At 38.9% G+C, this 23,690-nt stretch overlaps 1 protein-coding gene across 2 annotated transcripts; it reads left to right on the top strand.

The window, feature by feature from the left end:
- Positions 1-1,031: 1,031 nt before the first annotated feature.
- On the top strand, positions 1,032-21,548 carry spsb1 (splA/ryanodine receptor domain and SOCS box containing 1). 2 transcript variants are annotated; one of them, XM_053483429.1, is made up of 3 exons: positions 1,032-1,196; positions 17,198-18,098; positions 19,895-21,548. In XM_053483429.1, exons 2-3 carry the CDS (start codon positions 17,405-17,407, stop codon positions 20,020-20,022), a joined length of 822 nt encoding a protein of 273 aa, XP_053339404.1. In that variant the 5' UTR covers positions 1,032-1,196; positions 17,198-17,404; the 3' UTR covers positions 20,023-21,548. The 2 variants fall into 2 exon arrangements, with proteins under 2 accessions (XP_053339404.1, XP_053339405.1); XM_053483430.1 differs by having other exon boundaries at positions 17,268-18,098.
- Positions 21,549-23,690: the final 2,142 nt, after the last annotated feature.

The raw sequence follows: 23,690 nt of genomic DNA on the forward strand, positions 1-23,690 counted from the left end.
GGTTCGAGAAGTTGAGCAGGCCTCCAGACGGTTTAGACTGTCATAATGAGCCTGGTTGCTAGTTGAATCATTATGGAAAGCAGCCACTGCATGCAGGGAAATGCTGTGAGTCAACACAAGGGGGGGCTTGAGAACAGGTGGGCAGAAGTGGTAGTCATCATGAAAGCTGATGTGACGGGATACACCTGTAGCTCAACAGCTCACAGTTCTATTGTTTGCTTTATGTACATGTACTTGGCTGGCAAAGATGATTTGCATTATCATTCCCAGCATTCTTAAAATATATATATATATAAAGTGTGGTTTTAGTGTGTAACCTATGGATAATGTCTGACATGTGAAAAGAGTCTTTAATGTTATTACTATTAATGATACTACTACTACTACTACTACTACCACTACTACTACTACTACTACTACTAATAATAATTATCATCATAATAATCAAATAGATACAGAAATAGTTTTGGCAAATTAGGCCTGGAATTTCAGATGCCCAAAGCTAGATTGGACTGAATTCAGACAAATTGTCTCTAATTGATTCTTGTACTATTTAATATTTTAGGTACACAGTAAAAAATCTACTTTTTATATTTTTTCCTTGGAAGATAATTTTATTTTGGAGAAGTTGTTAAATTTGGGAATATCAGTGCACCTGTGAAGTAGCTTTACCCTCCCTTTTTTTTTGTTGAGAAACATATAGCTTGATATATATTTGTTATGACCTCCACTTATTACCTGATATACCGGTTGACTCTTTTTAGAACTTTGTCCAGAACCGCATCCTAGTGCACTTCAAATATTTCACTAAAATATTATGCACATTATTGTACAAACAGCATTTCAAAATTGCATAAATGATCTCTGTGTATATCAAATGCACTTTTACACATGAATGACGAAAGACATTCAGACAGTAACGCGGTTCATTTGAGCACTATTTAGTCAGGCAGTGGCGATTTGGGACGCAGCTGGGTGGGCGGGTCTTAGCAGCTGGGAGCTATTTGACCACGTGACCTCAAGGGCTGGTTCTCTCGGTGTAGCAGCCATCATATCACTCTGATAGAAGTCCTGATTAAAAAAAGCAAAGGAGCAGGACAGCCATGGGTTTGTGCAGGAATGCAATTTAAAAGACACATATGTAAGCGCTGCTTGGCTTATGCTTGATTTTCGCGTGTAGGCCACATCAGCTGCAGGTAAGTCTGAGTAAGTGTGTGTGTGTGTGTTTGGCGCTGTGTCCGCAAATTGCGAGGCTTTTGTTGAACTGGGATGTTTGTGTAGCCAAACGTTACACAGGACAACTAGTGTGTTGTTAATCAATGCCTTAAATCGCGTTAAATCATCCTATTGAGAATGAACGCGGTAACGTCCCTTTGTTACAGGTTTTGTGTGTAAATATAAACAACCAAGTCGAGTGCACGACGTGAACACTTCCTGTATTCGAAGATGTAAATTTCACCGGAGTAACACCTGGGTCATTAATAACAAGATAATATTCTAAAACCTAGACGTGACCTCGGTTCATTTAAACGATATAAAACTAAAATTTTTGTCTAGACTGTTTAATTAGTTAGCTTCCCGCGAGGACAGGTAAGCAAGCGGGCGCGTTCACTGAGCGCAACTTGTGGTGCTGTTGAACGCTGCACGGTAGTGTTAAATAAAACATGCCTCCTGACTCAGGTTTGTTAAATCAAACCCTCTGCTACGGTAAATATCACAGCGGTTCGGATAACGAGGTTATTACTAGAGCAGATTTTTTTTTAAAAAGATGATGTTTTGGCCACGACCGAGCTTAAATGAACAATTTCACACATGGTCATTACCTGATCTACCGGCTGATGCGGTTAAACAAACATGCTGCATTCAAGCGCTACATCGAATGTCGTATTCGCTCTGATCAGTTTATTATTCACAAGCATTTATTTGGAAATGGGAACAGCGCTTTGTACATATTGCACTTCATATTAGTACCGCACGGTTATGTAATATTTGACACTTTTTTTGGTCTACTTGTTAATAGCAATAAGTTATTTATTGAAGTTTAAAACGAAAATGCCGGCTACATGCTTCGCTTTCATTTTGAGTGTCGGGACTGGCATCCTGTTTAGTCTCTCACTTCAACTTAGCATGCAACACTTAATTAAAGGAAAGTGTTTTTTTTTTTTTTTTTCTTCAGTCTTTCCCCCCCTCCAAAGTGAGATTTTGGTGGTTACTAAAACCGCTGTCGAACCTACACAAAGCACGTCCTCAGCTTAAGGGAAAAGTAGGTGGCTAGTTTACCTCAGAAATCCTAAAGGGTTCTTCAGTTTGTTCTGTTGTAAAACTTCAAGGTTCTGCAGAGAAAATAACAATGTGCTTTTTCCCTTTCGGAAATATTTAGTGAATATAACTATAAATATTTTCTAACCATATAGAACACCCCTGGGGGACCATTCACACCAAGAATTTATGGTGTGATGTCTTTTCAGAGATTTTAATGTCAGTTGCTGATTGTTAGAAGTTGCATCAGTAACTGATCCTCTTCACCAGAACTGATAAGATGGAGTGTTTAGTCTTCCTTATCGCTGATAACATGTTTGGTTTAAATTGAGCTAGCCATGAAAAACTTGTGCTTATACTTTTAAGAGTTTGTACATGTTGTACTTTAAACACCTTTTTTTTTTAATGCACGCTAGGTTAACGCTTAATTTTCCTAAGTATTATCTAGTAAGTCAGTGTTTAAGGTGTTTTCTGGTTTCTGATCATCTTGAACGGTGTGTTCCAACATAAATTAAATTAAAGAGTAACCCTGGTAACCGATCGTGCCGCACTTTAGCACACTCTTGGACACATACTGTACTTTCCAAGACTGTATGATGGAACATTGGTTTTATGACCAGCCATAATTTTAGTATTATAATGAAACAACATTTAAGGGCGCATGTGTGTGTTTTATACAAAATATCAGTACAGCTGTGAAGCCACGAAGCCACAGGCTAATAAGTCATATTACTTCTATACAACAGATCTAGAAATATGAAATTAATATCGGGGAACTGATTTTAATTTTTTTTTTTTTTTTTCCATTAGTGGCATAGTAATGAATCCCCCCAGAAAGCCACATTTGCTCTATATCTGATTTCTGCATTCACACTAAAAGTGCATTTGGCGAGTTGAGAGATGCACACAATGGAACACCACTCGGCTGAGCAAATTGGTGCATCCAGAATTACCTGTTTAATATTGTACCTTTGTTGCAAGGAGAAACTTGCATTTAAGAAGCTTAGGTTTGAGCTGTTTAATAAATCAAAGCCTGTCTGGGATAATTTCCATTTTTTTAATTATTATTTTTTGAATTATGTATGGTATCTAATGTACAGGTTTTTATTTATATAGATCACCACTGCATAGTTCATGGTGTCATGTAACAGAAATCTAACATCAAGTCACTCTTTTAGAAAAAATGCACTGGTACTAGAGCATACTTGTAGCTAAACTCTCATATGATGATCATCTTTTTAGTTTTACATGTACGAAAGGACAAGCTTTCTCTTGTTGCCTGAGTGGGCAGGCCTACTCTTAAAGGAATACTTGTACTGGACTTGTGCAGTTTGTCCAAGCTTCCAACACACACAGGTTCAGGTTGGTTAAAGGGTATACTTGCATAATGCAGAGGACTGCAATATCAGTGTTGTGAAAAACACTATACTATGTTAACAGTTAATAAATTATTTGCTGTGCAGGCCTAGAGAAAACTGATTTATCAGCGATTTTATCACCAGATAATCAGCGATTGTTTGATTTAGTGCTTAACACAGCCCTAATATGGATAATTGGTTGCCTTTAACTTTAAGTATCCTCACCTGACATCAAGTTTCAGGCCGTAAACATAGTGGATCCTTTATCCTGTTGGTGATATTTCCGTTTCATGTATATAAAATATGAATTACAAGGCACTGATGGCTTCTTTAACGTACCTATTTCCTATCTTTGGCCTTTAAGAGCATATGTTTTAATACTTTGCAAAAATATGTTTTGTTTACATAATAAAAATGCATGTACATGTAAGCTCCCTATCCACTTCAGTTGGTATACCTATACACTTAAAGTGAAGCTCTTGGCTTGTATCTGCATGATTTTATGCATCATGCTGCTGCCACATGATTGGCTGGTTAGATAACACTCTTAAGTGATCGTGTTCCTATAGTAGTGGACAATAAGGATTTGGCCGCAGAGTAAATTAATTGGAGATTTTTCCGATTTTACCATATGCACAATTATTTTTGAAGTGCACTTCCTGAATTTCTGAGGCGTGTGTGTGGGGTAGCAGAATCTGTGCTTTGTAATGTTGTTTTCTGTTTACCGTGTCGCCGAGGTTTCGGTTTCTGATGATGTCATCATTGTCAGGCCTGTACTTGGCCTGGCACTCTTGAGTTATTTAACTGGATTAATTTGGTAAAAAATTCAGGCTAACAAGCTTTGGGGTTCAGTGTTCAGCATTTACCGAGGCCTATTGAGCGTTGATCTTCCACTAAGCTGATTTGAGCACTGGTGTAGTCACATGTGCCTGTAGCTAGAAACTGGTTGCCTGTGTGTGGTGGAAGCAGACAGTGAGTTTAAAAGGTAAGCAGATTCTCTGGACTAAACATTACACATTTTAATGAGTGTTGATCCTCTGAGAGTCTAATACAGTTGAATTGTCTGGTGAGTTATGTGAAGTCTGCAAGTGATGCATCTTTACTGCAGGCTTTTGTGGAACGTGAACCACAGGGTCGTTGAGGACAAATGTCATCGACACACCTTTTATTGTTACAAAGTTTAACACAGATGGCTAAGAGACATCACTTTGGGTTAGCTTTGCTTTTAATAAATTTTGCGCACAGTACAATAGGATGAATTGTATTTGGAAAGCAACTTTTCTTTTCTTGAATGCAAGTCTTAGAGTAAGCACTTCAGTATACATGTTCCACAGGCAAACCTTGGTTTCTAATGCTTTCAAATTCAGCATAAAACTCATGATTGATCGAATATTCCGTATAAATACAACAATCAGTTGATGCAGAACTTTTTGTATAGATTCAAAAAACAGGCAAGCCATGCACATTGAGTAGCATGTCGATTGGCAAAATCATATTGCTTTATAGCTCTGTACATTTCATGCGTGCTGTACACATTTTTTTTTTTTTTTTTTGTACAAACGAGATTCGCTCTGTCACTTATGGTTGTGGTACTGTCCGAAGGCAGAAAGCCTATTGTTGGTGGCTTCTTCCCTCTGTTCCGTGTTTTGTTCATTTTTGGTTTAAAGCCTGTCACGAGAACTGTGGAGCATGAGCTGAATACCTAGGCCAATTTCTGTGTCCAGTTGAGGTATGTCACTTGGACACAGAAATTGGCCTAGTGATTGGGAGTTGGGCTTCAACTCCCAATCACATTATCTGGGTTCGCTAGCCTGACTTTGGGTAGTATGAATCAGAGTATGAAGCCAATTATTCGGTCTAACACAATGTGATGTAAACATACTGACTGTAATGTATGGTACTCGTTCCTGCTGTGGTATGCAAATCGACTATGACCGTTCAGCTTGCACAGAGATCAAACAAGCTTTTCAGAATTTTTGACGAGTGCATGCTGACATGATGTGCAAGCTTGGAAATGACAGTGACTGAGGAATTTATCTCTTGTGTTTGCACTTAACCACCTAATGGTGTTTTTTGCCTGGTCAGTTCCTGGGGATTTTGCTAATGGATTTATGACTTGTCCATGCTTAATTTACAATACATTACTACCAATAATAATTCCTATAGCCTATATATGCAATGGTCCAGCCATTTACTGTTTGCTTCAGGGCAAGTCTTTAGCTTAACAAAAGTATTAAAATGTATGCAAAACTCAAGCCCAGCCCACAGCCTATAAATCAACACATGGCAGTAAGATTATGGATTCCAGAGACTCGAGTGGACTTGAAACCTTGCATACTACCCAAATAATTTTATCACTACAAAACATGCCTGCATTTTTACACCAGATTTTGCATATTCAAAGTCACCAGGCTGAACTGCAGCAGCATTATATTTCAGATTGTGTAATTATTTTTTTAAATTTACAGTCTAATTAATCAAGCAATTATTTTTCAGTAAATATGAAAATTAAAGGAAGCCTGTATTTCTGAAAATATGCTGTGAATATTGATTTTAGTTTCACTGTAAATGTTTGAGGATATTCTAAATCACTACAATTTTCTAAAGCTGACTAGTCAGGTGAAGGGTATGTCTGTAATATCTTGCCACTAAATTGTAAACGTAATGTTCACAGTTCATTAAGGCGGGTTTGACAGATGGTGCTAATGAGACATTTACTATTGTGTGCCGGAATGGAGCACTAAAGGAGTATACTGTATTTAAAGGGGACTTTTTAAAAATTATTTATTTATTTTCTTATATTGTGTTAATATTTCTTAATTTCCACAGGCAGGCTGAACATTTTTCCTTCTTAGGTTTTATAGAGAACCTATAATGGTTTCCCTCAAGAGTGTCAAACCAGAGAACTGACGAATAGTAAGCCTCTTTTCAATTTGTGTAAATTGTTTGGATGCTCTTTTACATACAGAAAAAAGGAGGGTGTATTCCTGAAAATAGCTTAAAATCAGAAAAAATTAAAACGATCTTTCTCGAGTCTTTGTAAATTTATGCACATATTGTAAACCTCATGACCACCAAATCTAAAGCCCAAATGCCATTAGGAAGAAAGTTGCCGGCTTGTATTATCATCCTAAATTATTAGCATATACATTAAGACAGTGCAAATGGCAGAATTAATGTAGGTCAGCACATAATGCCCTTAGGAGACGACGAATATGTACTTCAAGAGTATGTTGTGGTGTTTTTTGTCTCCCTTTCCCTCTGCAGGGGATAAATAAGTCAGGACAGTTTCCTTTGGTATTTGGTCAGTTTAGAAAAATTCTCATGCTTTGTAACCTCTGTTAGTAGAGAAATAGTGTTTGTAATGCCCCCCCACCCCTTTTAAAAAATATATATTTCTATTTTTTTTGTACTTTTTTTATATTGTACTGGATGGATGACGCCATATTCATCTTTAATTTCCTTAAGTTGGCATTTTCAGGTGCTGTGACTCCACTAGAATTTTTTTATTCTTGTTTACATGATTTGAAAGAAACATCTGCCTCACAAAGTAATCCCCCCCCTCCCCCCATCTTTCTCCCATGGCTTTTTAAATAAAGTTTTTTGCCATCACCAAATGTGGATTGTGTACATCTGGTGATTTAAAGGTCTTTTATTATCATGCACTTGGTAATACATAGAAAATTATAGTCTATAAAACTTCTGTAAATCTGTTGTAAATCCTTTCAATTGTTTTGGCTTATGCAACTATTTTTACACAACCTTTTTCATTACTTTTTTCCATGATGTGCATTTCCCCTTTGCCACTGTATTCACAAGCATTTCTCAGTGATGGTTTACTATAAGTGCAGATGAAAGTAACTTATTCTGTATTTTGTGTGAAATTCTAAAAAGCTTCTGCAGCAAATGCCAAATCTTGCTTTATCTCATTAAATGGCATATGGTAAAGCGGTTAAACACAGACATCACATTTTTATATCAGCACTTGCCTCTGTGTCTGTTGTAAGAATTAGTAGGAAATGAGAGTTTCAGACCAACTATGATTATCTGTAACTTCTCTTGCCTGTATGTTGATTAATATAACAGACTTGAGTTTTGGGGAGAACTGTTATCTACACGCTGCAGGGAGAGAAAAAAAAAGAAGAGAGATTTAGTGCAGGTGTTTTTTGTAATTGTATATAAACAAACTATAGTGCTTATGCTGTTTGTATGAGTGCCTATAATTGCAGCAGTTACAGTTGAATTTGGGAAACTGCACTGAGACAGCATGGCTGAAGAGCTGCATGTGACACTATCCCCTATTATGTTTCCAAATTGGAGCAAAGTTTGCAGCAGGTATAGGCTTTCTGCTCCTCCAATGTAGTAATCATGTTTCTAGAGCCAGGTATTTATCAAGTTGTTCTAATGATAAGCAGTGTTGGGTGTAATGCATTACAAAGTAACGCATTAGATTACTCGTTACATCAAAAAAGGAATCAAAGTACTCTAACGTGTTATGTCTGCCATTTAAGTACTTAGTTATTTAGTTCCTTTTTTAAAAATGTAATCTGTTATTCAGACAATTTAGTGTGTGTGTGTGGTCCTACAAGCCCTGTCCCGATAACCCGCCCCCTATCTTATTCTTGCTGTTATACCTCTATCTCGCCCATGCGGTTTGAATATGAGAGGACCGACGTGTGAAAAGATGCAAACCTAACCATGGCGCCAAAACTTGCGGTGAATCATGATGAACCATACCTGCGGCCACTGCGCGAAAGGGGTATTAATAGTTAACAGATAATGGGCCAAACTTTGCTGGGTGATGGTGGAATAATTATAAAGATTTTAACTAAAACAACATGCGTGAGGAATCACAAAGGAGTTTTCATTTTCTGCAATGTAAAATTTTATACTATATAAATATATACTATATATAGTTTTTAATAATTTTAAACTATTTACTTTTATCAGAAAGTAACGCTGTAATGTAACTGATTACAAAATTACTGTCTAACAAGTAATGTTAATTACTTTAAAAAATAACGTCCCTAACACTGGTGATAAGGTTATTTTACTTTCTTAAATCAAATCTGTTTTATCTAAAACTTAAACTCGAAAACAAGTCGGTCCATAAATATGTCTACTTGGACCTGATGTGTTCTGTCAGTGGAAAAACTCAGGAAACAAAAAAGCTCTAGGGCTTCAACAAAGATTCAGGATATTATTGTAGACATTTAAATAATGAGTTTAATATCTGAATAGTTTCCTGTTCACTGAATAAATCCCTGGCTTATAGTGAACAGTGTAGAGACGCACACGTTTAGCATTTTTTAACATTTCAGATGCTTAAAAATATTGCATACAGGAAGATTATAAATGGAGAATTGATTCGAGATGGGATAAAGTTTGTAAATGTATAAGGCTGTGGAACTGTTGTAGTGTTAAGAGCAGTGTTCACTGCTCGTATGTTTCTTCAAATTCATAAAAACATTTATAAATTCAATAGCTGTTTTTATTACACTGTATTGTGGAGTTGTATGTTCTTTAATGCACAGGTGTCAACTCTTTTCCAGAAAGGGCCTGTATGTCTCTGTGTGTGTGCAGGTTTTCATTCCAACCAAGCTGAAACCACACCTGATTTCCTGCTGTTTCTTCAGTTGTTCTTAGCTTTGAATAGACTCTCAGGTGTGGCTTCTGCTTGGTTGGAATGAAAACCCCACCACACACACACACACACACACACACACACACACACACACATATATGTGATTTGACTACTCTGCTTTAATGTAAGGATGAATAGGTTGATTATTGATTAGTCAGTGACTGGAATCAGTTGGTTTTCTGCTGAATCTGCCATTTCCTGTTTTTGTGACAATCAAATACAGACTCCACCAGAGTGTTGATGTAGAAAAGCATTCGCCATATCCTCTGGAGATCATAAGATTGCATTTTTTTAAACATAAAGCTCAATCCTTTTTGATTAGCCCTGACATCAATAGTTAAGACTGTGTGTGTGTGAAGTGAGACATTCCTGTGAACTCTAGTGCCATGCAGGGTTATTATAAGTCATTGACCTTGTTTTATGGCACCTGTTGGTGAACTGTTGTGATATGGGTAGGTGATAAGATCTTCTACTGTTCTAACAAGCAATAACGTCTTAATATGGTAAACCACTAACCATTATCGAAGAGCATATTTCAGAAAGGTCTTTAAAAAAGGGGTTTCTTATTGAGGGATCATATGAAACACCTTTTAGTGTATTGTCTGTAAAATATGGTGGTTATTAAACTGTTTTGATTTTTTTTTTATTATTATTTGAAATCAACAAACATCTTTACTGATACATAAATCAATGTTCAACTTTTTAACAAAAGAACCAAATATGTTTAACATTATAAATGGAGAGATTGTGATTTAGAGCATTAGTTTTGCCTGTCTACAAGTTGGCACTGTTCTAGGCGTTTAAAAACTATAACAAATAATATTCTCCATCTGTGAACATGTCATTTTTGCCACATTTAGGACATCTGTATTCTCTTTGGCATTTAGGCCTTTTTTTTTTTTTTTTTTTTTTTGCACAGCCGCATGCTGGTTTGTTCTTAATCCCCCTTGGTGTAGGTTTTGGTCATTATTCTTTATAAGCTTGTGCATGCATTATTTTAAAATGGCATTTTCTCTGTAGTCTTTATTATGTCTCCACCAGTAATGATGGTGGATGGCTGCACTATTCATCGCCCGTGAGTGTATGGCTACGGGTTTGGGCTTGCACTTTTGTGCATTTCTGCATCTTTCAATTGAAGCGAAATGACATGCCAATGCTTCTGCGGTTTGCAGCTGGTGTTACTGCTTTGCATGAAAGTTGACTGCTGAGCATCCACAGAGGGGATTTTGAAAGTGTGGTGAAAGTTCATTTATGGGCCATTAATCTTTAACATAACCTTTTCGAATGAAAGAAAATGCATGTGTGTGTAATAGTTATTCTATATGCCACAAATATTTGATCTATGCATTCTAATGTGCAGTATAGCTTCCAACAAATTTGGGGGGAAGGAACAATTTCATAATTTCCATCACTGTCTGCAAATTAAATTCAGCAAATGTAAATTATGCTTTTATAAATTTAAAGAGAATTCAGGAAAGTCTTCATGGAACACGATCAGCAATAATGTTTAGTATGGCAAAGGAAAAAAGGGTTGGAATGAAGTAAATATATTTTGTTAGGTTCTTTTTTGCTTAAGGAGTAGTAAAATATGAGACCTTTAAAAATCAGCCTGCTCTAAAAAGTTAACATGAGTCTCGAGGTGTCTGTTAATGTTGAAGCTGAAATACCCAGCGTTTTTTATTTTTATATATATATATATATATATATATATATATATATATATATATATATATATATATATATATATATATATATATATATATATATATATATATATATAAAATTACACACATTTTAGTTAACTCCTCTTTTCAATGCACTGTTTGTGTCTATGCAAATAATCTACTGGTAAGCCATGCCCTCCAGACAACAGTAGAGTTGAGCAACACCTGTAAGAGGGGATCTTGTATGAAATCATAATCTCAGTGGAATCTACCTGGGCAATACTAAAATGGGACTGTTTGCTTTGGGGTTTCAATTTTTTTCCCACTTGGGTACGCACCCTGGAGATCCATCTGCATTTCTTAAGCGGACCTATTATGCGCAGTTCACCTTTTAAACTATTTTTAGAAATATATTTTGACAGTATAATGTAGATGAGGGGTTGCCCAAGGTTGAACAGATATTTCTTGAAATGTGATGTCCGGTAAAACCTAACAGGGCTTTCTCATGATCCCGGATGAGTGCTGCAGTATGAGAATTCATAGGTTTAAATAATTTGCTTGTTAAAAGGATAAGACCTTTTTATTCTATTTAATTTAATTATGTAATATAGATTAAATTAAAGAAATAAGACGAATTTTTAACTGCAACAGGATGCAAAGTGCCTAGAGATGGACTTACAAAAAAAAAAAAAATAATAATAATAATTTGGTTGTGTCCAATTCCTCCCAGTCACTGAGGCTCCCACATTAAGGCTACTACTACCACTCAGTTGGGAGGGCTGAAAACTCTGTGGTTTTCTCTGAACCACATGACGCCGACTGCATCTTTTCGAACGGCTCACTCACACACCGTTGGGGGCGACGTAACATACTCGGAGGACAGCGCTATTCGCTCCTTTCGCATGTGTAAGCTCACAGACGCCCCTGATTGGCTGTAGAGCCGTGATTTAATGTGGGAGCACAAAGTACCTCTCATACCTCCCCTCTGAGAGAGCTCGGTCAATAAGCTCTCTCTAGACCTTCGGCTGCGAGAGGTTACAGAGAGAGCTCGCCCAATCCTCTCCCTCTAGATCTCCGGCCTCGAGGGGTTACAGCATCACCCAGGAATCGAACTCGCAAACTTGCATTTATTATGCAACAACCTCATTTTTCCTTTTATTAGCATCACCAGCCTGATCATCGGTCATCTCCACCTGTTTCTCACTGACTCATGCCCCAGGTTATACGTTTTTCTTATGCTTGAATGATTCATAGGTCACTGAGTGGCTTAACAAACAGTTCGTCTGAAACTGGTCAGGTACAAGGACTGGGCTAAAAATGCAAGACAAAACCTTGCCAAATAGGAGCGCCAAAAAGTCAGTTAGGAAACCTAGAGAACTATTTCTCAAGACCACATTAAAAAAATTAAAGGAAGCCTGACTTTTTAGAAGCAGAATATAAAAATATGAGGAGTGACTCAAGTCTATTGCACAGTCCTGGAGTTGCTGACTAAAAACAGATTGTAGCAATTTTTTTATTATTTAAAGGTGGATTGTAGCTGGTTGTAGGAGGTTTGTGCATTTTAGAACATGAGTTACTAAACTCCTGGATGCAGTACCAGTCCCAAGCCTAGATAAAATGGAAGGGTTGCATCTGGCGTAAAACCTGTGACAAGCCGTGTGTGGATCAGATGGGCCGCTGTGGCGACCCCTCGACGGGAGCAGCCTAAAGACTGAACTGGTAAATAGTATGCTGTAATAGATACCAGGCTGTCTTATAGAAGTATGAGGCAGGTTTATAGCTTTTGTATCATTTTGCTAAATCATAGCAGTTTGACAAATCTTTACAGCTCTTGGATAAATGGTGTTTTTAGATGGCTTGATCACGGTTCATTGTACCAATCCATAGGTAGTGCCTTAACAGTTCATAAGTGATTTAAGGGATGTGACCCCACAGAGTCGAGTTAAGAAGAACAGCCAAGAATTTCAGTTCCCGTCAGCTTGTTTAAAGTTCAGGAATGTGAAAATGTGTAGATCTGCTGAATTGATTAATTAGCTCACAAGCAACTACAGTTTAGGCAGTCAGTTTTTGAGAAATGTTTAACGGCAGCAAAGAGCTCTGTGTAGTAATTAAGCGCCCATGTGTTTGGTGCGTCTTTTTGAGGATGTGAGCCCTGTCACTGTCAATTCTTACCATAGGGTGAGGATGTTTTCATCACATTGGGTGTGTGTGTAAAAACCGAGTCAAGTCAGAGTTTGACCTGACAGTTTTTCTACAGTGCTTATATGTTTTTAGCTCGGCATAATGCCTTGGGTTAATTATGACTGCGCCTGTTTTTGGGCTGTTGGACTCGTCTAGTGAGGGAGTGTACCAAGTGAATGTTTCTCACGGCTGCTGTGTAGGCAGCTCTGCAGCCCAGCGAGTATGCTGGCATGTGACTGAATTGCATTATTGCTTTAATCCAGGGTGAGCCCGGGTTCATCCGAAGTTCACTGGAAGGACTCCGCTCTTTCAAAAAGCAGTCTCATATTTCAACTTTTTTTTTTTCTCCCCATTTAATAAACCTTTTTTTTTTTTTCTTGCCACTGTTCAGACATGCTTGCGTCTGTTGTACAAAAACAAACTTTTTATTCAAGCTGTTAATGGTAGCGCCATTGTTCACCAATTAATCATCAGTTTAATTATAATAAGCAAACTTCTGTGAAGTTTTCTAAATTTAAAATTAAATTGAATAATACAAGTTTGACTGGTATGCAGGAGCACAAAAAAAGCTAACTTGAAGCAGGACATTCCTGGTTAATCTGAGCTGCTAAAACAGTTTTGCATTGAATCACATTTCTCAGAATTGGAGTGTGTGTGGTTGCACTAATTGACGTAGGCATGTAGATGTGCGAGATGTGTGAGTCAGCAAAACAAGCATATCGAGCAATTCTACGGGAGCGTCTAATATTTTGGTCCTCATGAACACCTCTGGAAGTAATGCAGTGCAAATTCACTGTGATATGATGGTGTGATTATTTTGGGGATTGAGGGGTGGGGGCAATTAATCAAATAATACTGTCATCCAAGTTAGTCTGAATCGGAGCCAAACTTATAGTTTTGGTTTGTTGTCTATTTGGTAGATGAATAAATGAAATGCACCTTTTTTTTGCCTAAAAGAAATATTAAAAGTAGAAGAAATATTGTGATTGACAACACAAAGCTAATATGTTGGCATATTAATTATATAAATATCGTTTTGTTTTGCATCACAGTTAATTTTCTTTCCTCTTTCATTGCTCCAGATATCCAGAACACGATCGAGCAGAATACAATGTACCATCTGCGAACAACCTAAAGTACAAAACTGATTCACTTTCTACAGCTGGGTCGATTCATAGTCGAATAACATTCTCACTCCAGAGTTGTTTTGGAAGTGGTCCGAGACCACCTTGCTGAGACGGTCTCAGACCAGTCGTTTTGGTCCACACTTGGGTGCAATTGCTGTGTTGTTCTCACCAAACAAACCACGTATGTGTGTGTCCAGATGAGGGATTTTTTTTTTTCATGATGTGATCATTCTAAATTATTTTGCATGTGTTAATTCTTCCCCATTTGCTGTAATTAGTTCCTCATTTGCATAAACTGATGTAAGGCATCAGCAGCTGACTGACTGTAACTGGAGTGTGTTACTAATTGTTTCCTTTGAACATCCGTGTCTGTCCGTGTGCCTACATAAGGGGCATTAAAGTTAAACCGGCACTTTTTGACAACATTTTTTGAATGAAGGCATGAAACTAATTTGACATGCACAGAACTGTGAAACTCTTAGTTACGGTAAAACATTTAAGTGGCACAAACTTTTTAAAGCAGGCCATACATCTGTGAACGACTGTCTCAGCTCAGGTGGCTCAAGGCCCACTCCAGACCTCCCTGTGAACATTGAACAAGTAGAACACTTGATCCTTGAAAATCAACTTTCGGAAGAGAAGCATCTGTCTGTGGGAAATGATGTACACACAATCATTTAACACTTGTAAATTACAGGAACTTTGCTGGAAGTTACTGCCACACCCCATGTACACTTCTGATCTCGCTCCAAACCATTTCCACATATTTGGGATATTAAAGGAGTTCCTGAGAGGCCAGCGTTTCCGGTGATCTGATCATGGCCCTGGTGTACTACCTTGATGGTAATTTTCGTAACTGTTATTCTGAGCAATCAAGAGTCCCCTCGTTTATACATCTCGGGCATTTTATTTCTTCTATACTTGTTAAACTGGCAAATGGCTGAATAATTAAGAGGAAAACCAAGAGCCTGCGCTGTTGCTATAACCAAAACTGCAAGCATACTGTAGAAACACTCCTCCTTTTTCCCAGATTTGTTTCTGCCACCAAGTAATTGGAGGGTGAAAAAAAAAAAAAAAAAAAAAAAAAAAAAAAAAATCTCAAGGAAATGTACTGTTTGCTTGCTACTTTACCACGTCTGTCTAGGTGGGACATTTCTGTTTACACCATTATTTGCCATCTCTACCTTCCCACTCTTGCATTAGCAGTTATCTGTAAGATGCCTCGAGTGTGTGAGTACAACCTGTCTATGTTTCAGCTCCGTGCTACACCATGCACTGCGACTGCTTTTGGCTGTAATGATTTGGGTCATGACTTCCATTACTCTATTAAAGGCATGGCCAGTAGAGACTGCTTTATAGAGCAAAGTGGCACCAATTTGGCACATCATCCTTTAAATCTGGTTCCAGGAAAAGCTCTTATTAGCATCAGTATTAAAATGTGGTTGGAACAAAAGCGGCCAGTGTTCTTCAGACCCTGCAAATCCACATGGCGTTCCGTGCATTTCAATCAGTTCCCCACATACGAGGCCAGACGCTCTGACCAGCAGCATGAGCCGCTGTTCGGGTACCAAAATAAACCTGTCGAAGCAGCACGACAGCAGGGTGACTCTTCCATGTGTCGTGCTCTTCCACCCAGACGAGCTCCTTGGCTATAATACTGCTGACATGTAATCATTTGGTTTCATGAAGCTCATTTCAGATTTGTTTTCTAGTTCATGTAGACAATAGACTTGTATCTTTTTCCTGTTAGTGTAGTGGAAGAAGTTGTTTTAATACCCTTGAGTTGCAAATTAACACATTTACTTACTTTTTAAAGGTTGGACAGCCATTAAAAAAACGCAATTGTCTGTATTTGCAAATTCGCCACCCACTTTTTTTTTTTTCTCTTTTTTTTTTCTTCTTTTTTTTTCTTTTTCCCTTCTCTCCTAGTCCTTCTTTGCTCTGGCCATCACCGGAGAGGCATGACCCATTTTAAATGGTTGTTTACTTGTTTCAGAACAAGTACCAAGACGCTTCTCAATGAATTCTTGTCTACAATTCAATTAGGACTTGGCCCCCTTGAGCGGTCCAGTATTTAACACGGGGGGACTTGGTTCTCTTTGTCTTTTGCTGCTCCTTAGAACTGTTGTGCACTGTGCGAAGACATTTTGCCTTTGCTGTGTGTGTGTATATATAGCGCAGGGCTGCGGATAAAGATATCGCAGCCTGTACTGGTAAAAGTAGACAGCCTGTATAATGAGCTTTTTTGTCATCTTTTTCTGCCACGGCCTGTCTGGGAGCCAGACAGAATATTGCCACTTGTGGGTTTTCCTGAAAACAACACAGCTGCATATTATATATTTTTAAAGCCAGACATGTTATTGCTTTTCCCGTTATCTTCTGCCTAGACAAGCTCGAAAGAGGAAATGGCTTGCCTTTGCTTCCTCCCCTTTAAAAAAAAAAATAAAAATTGTGGCGACTGTGCTGAATGTGGTAAGCAGTGGTGATTTATGTGTGCACTGCCTCATCATGTGATGTAATGTTACAGTGAGAAATCCCCCAGTCGCATTAACTAAGTGTAATGTAATATTCACAAGGAGGACATAGGAATAACAAGATTCTCCAAGGCTACACAGTTTTCATTGCATTTTGTTGTGAATGAATTATCAAAAGAATGACTGTGAATCTCTTGGTACTGTATTCATAGCCAGCTACAGAATCCAAATGCGAACACCGCTGTAAATTTCAAGTGAGTCTTGAGACAGATGTGCGAAAGCCTTGTTTTGAAGACTGCATTGAGAATTGCAGGATGTAACCGACACAAATTTTAAACCACGCTGGTTATGCAACACCTGCCTAACACATTGGCACGGAGTATGTGTGGGGCTCAGAGGAACACAGTTTGCGTCCATGTTTAACGATTCTGTTTTTCTGACTTGGAATTTGAATATTAATGGTTGCCATGTTCTTCCTTGTTTATTACAGGTGGGGTAATTGGCAACGACTTTGACCCGTTTTTTTTTTTTTTTTTTTTTTCCTGCGCCACTCGATCCAGAAACAACAGACTACTCTTGAGGTCTGTGGAGGGGCTGAGGTGAAGGAGCAGAACCCCGGCCGTCTTTGCTGTTTGCCGTTCCTGGCTTGGTTTTAGGAGGGAGGGAGACGCAAAGCACTATCTGAACCACCCGGAGCATGGGGCAAAAGGTTCCAGGCGGCATTAAGACCGTGGACATGCGGGATCCCACGACTCGGCCGCACAAGCTACAGTTGCAGGCCCTGGACTACAGCAAACCGCCACGGTTGGACATGCTACTGGACATGCCGCCTGCATCCACCACGATTCAGGTTCAGCACTCGTGGAACAACGACGATCGTTCGCTTAACATCTTCGTCAAAGAGGACAACAAGCTCATTTTCCATCGCCACCCAGTGGCACAGAGTACGGACGCCATACGAGGTCGTGTCGGATACACGCGTGGCCTTCACGTCTGGGAAATCTTCTGGGCGCTGCGCCAGCGCGGCACTCATGCTGTGGTGGGTGTGGCCACTGGGGAAGCCCCTCTGCACTCGGTAGGATACTCGGCACTGGTAGGGAACAACAACGAGTCCTGGGGCTGGGACCTGGGACGAAACAAACTTTACCATGATGGCAAAAATCTACCCAGCCAGACTTACCCAGCTTTTTTGGAGTCAGACGAAACTTTTGTTGTTCCGGATTCGTTTCTGGTGGTGCTGGACATGGACGAGGGCACTTTAAGTTTCATTGTGGATGGACAGTATTTGGGGGTGGCTTTCAGAGGGCTGAAGGGCAGAAAACTGTACCCTGTAGTAAGTGCAGTCTGGGGACATTGTGAAATCAGAATCCGGTACCTCAATGGACTTGATCGTAAGTACTACAAATTGCTTACAATTTAAATGTTTGTGGTTTGTTAAACCTGAAGAGTTCTGTAGGTGTCATCAGTGTATGGAAATATATTCTGTAGAGACATCTGTGGTTGTATGGGGGGAGAAAAAAAAGTGACATCACTGTTAAGTCTTGCAAATATCAGGGAAGTTATTTTCCTAGTCTAGCCGCTGTCTGTTTTCCACTGCACTTTATTGTTCCACAGCTGATATGGATCTGCTCCTTAAATATGCGCTCTCGCCGCTGGATTAGTTATCCTTAATGATTTAATGATTAGGTTTTTTTTTCTTCTTTTTTTTCCCCCACCTAGTCATGTTTTAAAGACTCATTCTGTCATTTGGGTCCCGGCTTAGCAGTGAATCGTAATTCGATCTTTGACAGCGTTATTTAAAATGAAGCCCGAGGCTGATTTATTTTACATCTTTAGCAAACGCACCACATGTGAAATTCATATCGAGCCAGATCTCATGAGCCTCATACTTTTACAACCTGTCTACTGCTCCAGGAAGCATTTGTAACATAACTTCACCCAGTGATACACACATACAGCTTTGTAAAACTTTTTGACAATTATTCCACGCCCAAGGTGTGTATAAATAACCCGCTTAATAGCTTAACTCGAAGATGGCAAGCTCGGCTAACAGGAAAACATTTTAAGTTGGCGGTGCGATGACGTGTATCTCGTTTACTGAGCTGCAATTTAAAATGCAGGTTTTGTAACGAGGCCCTGTAAATCCACAGCGGTGCTACGATCTTAGATTAACCAGATTTGAAAGATCTGAAACTTTGAAGCTGTTTTGCATATGAAGATTAATATTAGTAATAAAGCAGCATGTGTGCGTTGTGTGTTAATTGAGATTTGACAGACGGAACACATCAAAATTTCTTATTTTTTGTAATAATCCTGAAATTGAAGGTTGAGTTTGACTGACTTGAATTGTAATTACTAATACGGTGCTTAGTTTTTCACCCAAAGTCTTTTGAAGTGGTATGAAACTTTTTTTTTTTTTTTTTTTATTCCCTCACGCTCACTCAAGCTTTGCTGTATGATATCCGTGTGATGTGGTCCAGTAATGTGAAGGCCGCAGCTGAGTATGAGCAGTCTAGCCAGTTCTCAGCTCTCTCCAATAAACGCTGTTTTTAAAAGGAAATGGACTCCTGACCACCAATTGCGTCCTGTCTAATCACACACGTCTGTTATTCCCCCCCAATGCTCTGAACGTCCTCAGACAGTAAAAATGCTCTCACAGAGCCTCCCTTCAGGGAATAGAGTGAGTCGACGATGTGTAGGAACATTTTAATGATGGTCTGACTTCAGGAAGATGTTTTTAATGCAGCCTTAATGTGCCACATCAGCTCAGGATGCAGGTGTTCATGTGTTTTTTTTCGTCTCCTCTCGTGAGATTAGCTGGCTGAGAGAGCACAGCCAGTGCATTACTCAGCCGCTTAGAGTTGTCGGCGTCAGACGGCTTGCAGCAAATCCAGGCCCTGTGTCACAGCATTTGTAATGCTTTTTTTCTTCAGCGTTGGGTGACTTGGACAAAAGCCTGAATGTGCTGCTGCTTATATATAATGTTACCCTCTCTGGAGTGCAGTTTGTGAGGTTATGAAGTAAGCGCAGTGTAGCAGGTGGTACAGTGAGAACCGAGATGAAACACAGATGATGTAGCGGAAACAGACTGAAAGCCTTATTTTGGAGGAATTTTGTTCTTACTGTGAATGTGTGGGTTGTTTTTGTGTGGTTTTGTAATGTTGTTTTCTGTGTTTTGTTCCTGCAGCTGAGCCCCTGCCTCTCATGGACCTGTGCAGACGTTCAGTGAGATTAGCATTGGGCCGGGAGAGACTGACTGAAATACATGGACTTCCTTTACCTGCCTCTCTCAAGAACTACCTGCTCTATCAATGATAATGAGTGTCTTTACTTATTGTAAGGCAGAGCGGCTTTTCTCTCTGGGATGCGTTTTCTCTTTTTTCCTTCTTTTTGACGGACTCATTTTTTTCTAAACTGCTTTTCTCCTCACTTTGGTTTTTGGTACTTTGGGACTTTTATTTTTACACCTAGGACGCCTCGGTCTCACAATTGAAGTGTTTACGGTCATGTTTTGCATCCACTTTTTTTTTTTTTTTTTTTTTTTTTTTTTAAACCCTTGTTTTGTGGCTTGCTTCTGTCATGTCATATGCTGAATACACAATGGGAGACGCACTGAACCCTGTGACACGAGCTGTCCCAGAAAAGAACGTGTCCGCATGGCTGGATGGAAAATTGCACCGAGTTTGAAACCTCAGCTGTTGGCCATGATGGTTGCCTCTTTTTGTAGTTTTCATTTTCCCGCCATTCCTTAGCCATTTTAATTAGAGCTACATGGAGACGTGTGCTGGGTTTAGCTTTTTGAATGCTGGATGTTTAATTGTAGGTGGTCTAGCAGGACATCAGTGATGTACCTGCTAACTTGGTTGAGCATGAATTTATAGACATGTTTTTAAAATTTTTTTTTTTTTTTAATCTCCTATGCTTGTCTTTCCTTTTCAGAATTAGCAGGAGAGATGCATCTGAATGTAAGGTGTTTTTTTTAAGCAGAATGCCAATATAAATTGACTCATTGTAGCAGACTGAGTGCGTGGCAATTGCTTTCCCCCTTTCCTCCTGGCAGGTTAAATATAGCCTGGTGTTAACTCCAGCACCCTGGCTGTCTGGCTTGGGAAAACGGGACTTGACCCCTGTGTCTGTAATGGAGGTTGAAAGGCTAGCACTTGCACGACTTTACAAAGCTAGCATACTCTAATGGCCTGCCTCGTTGCTCCTACAGTTAATACGTCCCTTTCCCAGACTACACTGTAATATCTGAAGTGCCTGTCCATGGGAGCGATTGTGTTTAGAGAAAGAGACATGGTTTTAAATGAAAAGAAGGATGGCATCACTGTGAAATTCTGCAACATTCATGAACAATAGTAAAAGCAGCAGGCTGTTTAGCTGTTGGTCCTCTTTTCTTTTTAATTCTTACCTTCTAATCAGTTTTCTGTTGTTGCACACTTTATTTTACCATATTTGTGAAAAAACGCTGTTTTAATCAGTCAGTGCTGAGGAGAAGGCTTAATGGTCCAGAAGTGGGACTTAAAGTGCATATGTTGTGACACTACTGTACTGTGCCTTGCCCATGAGCTAACCACTGACTCCCCTGGTATTGATAAGGGGGGAAATTCGATTTACTGATGAGAAAACGTTAAAGTTTTTGCCCAGCCTATTCTCAGTTCTCAGTTTACTGCATAATCTTTTTTTAGATGTGCAAATGTAGTTTCCTGTCTGATATCCAGCTTGCTGGGTTATGTTCAGCTTTCTGTTCTTGTGTCCTCCCTGCCTGCAGACCACCACCCTCTTTGTATTAAGTGTTGTAGATAATGTTGATGACTATCTAATAAAGTTTATGAATATTGTCTCCTTTTGTTCCTTTTTTTTTTTTTTTTTTTTAAGATCTCCTTTAATAATTTAAATGCCTTATAAAAATGCCTCATTTCTTTCTCTCCCTTTTTTTGGCTGGTTACAGAAGTGGGCTTAAAACTAGTTGGCTTAAATCTGACCTAATTATTTATAATCGACTAACTTTTAATATGAAAACGGTACAATATACGAACAACTATTAGTTGATAGAGCCGGGGATAGAGCAAGGCAAAGCCACCTTTTGTCCTTTGTAGGTAAGAAGACCTCACTATATATAAATAAATAAAAAAAAAGTCACACACAGCCAATTTTTTTTTGCCATCTGTCAGTTTATTTACAGATGTTACATGGGAGAAAATTGACAAATCCATAGATTTTGCAGAAAATAGAAACTGCTTGCATCTTCCACAAATTTGGTAAGCATCAGACTGATCATATACCCGATGCCCAAAAATCTAATTAAATCAACAGATCGAGTCTGTCCACAAACGGGAGAAACCTTGCCTAAATTTGGGGTCTTGTATATTATTTTTTTAATTTTTGGGTGAGCTTCTGGCACACAGGCTGCATAACGTCATCAGCAGTGATGGATATCTCGTCTACCAAATACAGTTTTTGGTTTGTAATTAGTGTGAATAAAGATTATTTATCTGGTCGTCTTTTTTCATAAATGAATTTGGAGGAACAAAAAGACTAAGCACATATTGTCCACAAAAACAGAACATTGATGGAACCACATGATGTAATACGTTGCTCAACCTTTAATAATTTCCTTCCCAAGCTTTGACATACTGTACATAAGATTTTAGGCCTCCAATCTCTCACTGCCTGTTGCTATATTTGGGTCTAATGAAACTGGCAATTTTTTTTTTTCAACAGCCAAGTGCCTGTTTCCTTCCTTAAGTTTTGTTCCTCTGGTGAAAACCTTGCTATCTTAACTTTGTACTTGAGCTTGTCTCTAAACGTTGTGTCCACTTCTCACATGCACGCAGCGGAAACCCTATCTCTAGACAAAACATTTCAAAAGCCTTGTAAGAGGAACAGCACAGCGCCGGTCTACCCGGGTCCCACGGTTACATTTGATTGGTTCCTGTATAAAGTGCGACTGCTCTGATGTAATGGAACGCTTACGGTGAGCTCATTCCTGACTCTTAAGGCGAAAGAAATGCCGTGGGTCATGGAGAGGAGTTCATATCATGTTCCTGACGTCACTTCGGTTGCCATGGCTGTGTGTTTTGCATACACAGAGCGTGCTGCTGCCTCGGTATGAAGTCACTCATCTCAAGTATGCAGCTTGGCGGGAACACTGCACTGTTTGGGTGTCTGGAACATTACATTCCTGCCTGTGCTATTCTCCCAGAATTCTGAAGGCCAGGAGCATCTGCACACACTTTGAGGAGAAAGTACTTCTTTTGTGACATTATTGTGTCTATTCTAAAATGAACCTAGCAGTTAAGACATTAAGTGGACAGATGAAGTGCGTATATTTTGTCTCTGGTATAAAGCTTCTGACTTTGTATAGCGGTTTAAGACGTGGCATGTTTTGATGTAGTTAGTCATAAATAAATGAACAGCTGAACAACTGAAACAGTGCTTCAAGCCAAATACTCCAGTTGCGTTCTTCTCTAACAACATAAGGTATTATGAACTGCCCCATGTCTCACTGTGCACTATGATGGCAGTCAAGACAAATGTGGCAGAGCTGATATCTTGTTTTTGCAGCTGGTCTTTGGTGGTTTTTTTTTTGTTCCTTTAATCGATGGTTTATATCTTTAGTTTCTCTCCCAAACATATTTTTCCCAGGGTTTGTGTGGGTGATCACTGTAAGATTTTGAAGATTCCTTTTTAAGAAAAATGTAATTCATGTGTACAAATATAGCCTGTGACCTGGCACAGGATGGACGTGAAGTTCCTCCTCCACGCTTTGTGCATGCACTTATCACTTAAAGAAACATCACACTTTTTTCAATGGAAAGAATATCCAGATTTGACAATTTTCCCGATTAGAAGATATCAAGTGCCGGTGACCAGGGCTTTAATATGAGCAACAAATTTCATACAGGTATCCAGCAATAGCACAATACTTTTTACACATTACACTGTAGGTTGGCCATGTGAATGAATGTAAAAAACACTTG

The sequence above is a fragment of the Clarias gariepinus genome, chromosome 22 (genome assembly GCF_024256425.1).
Source record: "Clarias gariepinus isolate MV-2021 ecotype Netherlands chromosome 22, CGAR_prim_01v2, whole genome shotgun sequence".
In the NCBI taxonomy this organism is placed as follows: Eukaryota; Metazoa; Chordata; class Actinopteri; order Siluriformes; family Clariidae; genus Clarias; species Clarias gariepinus.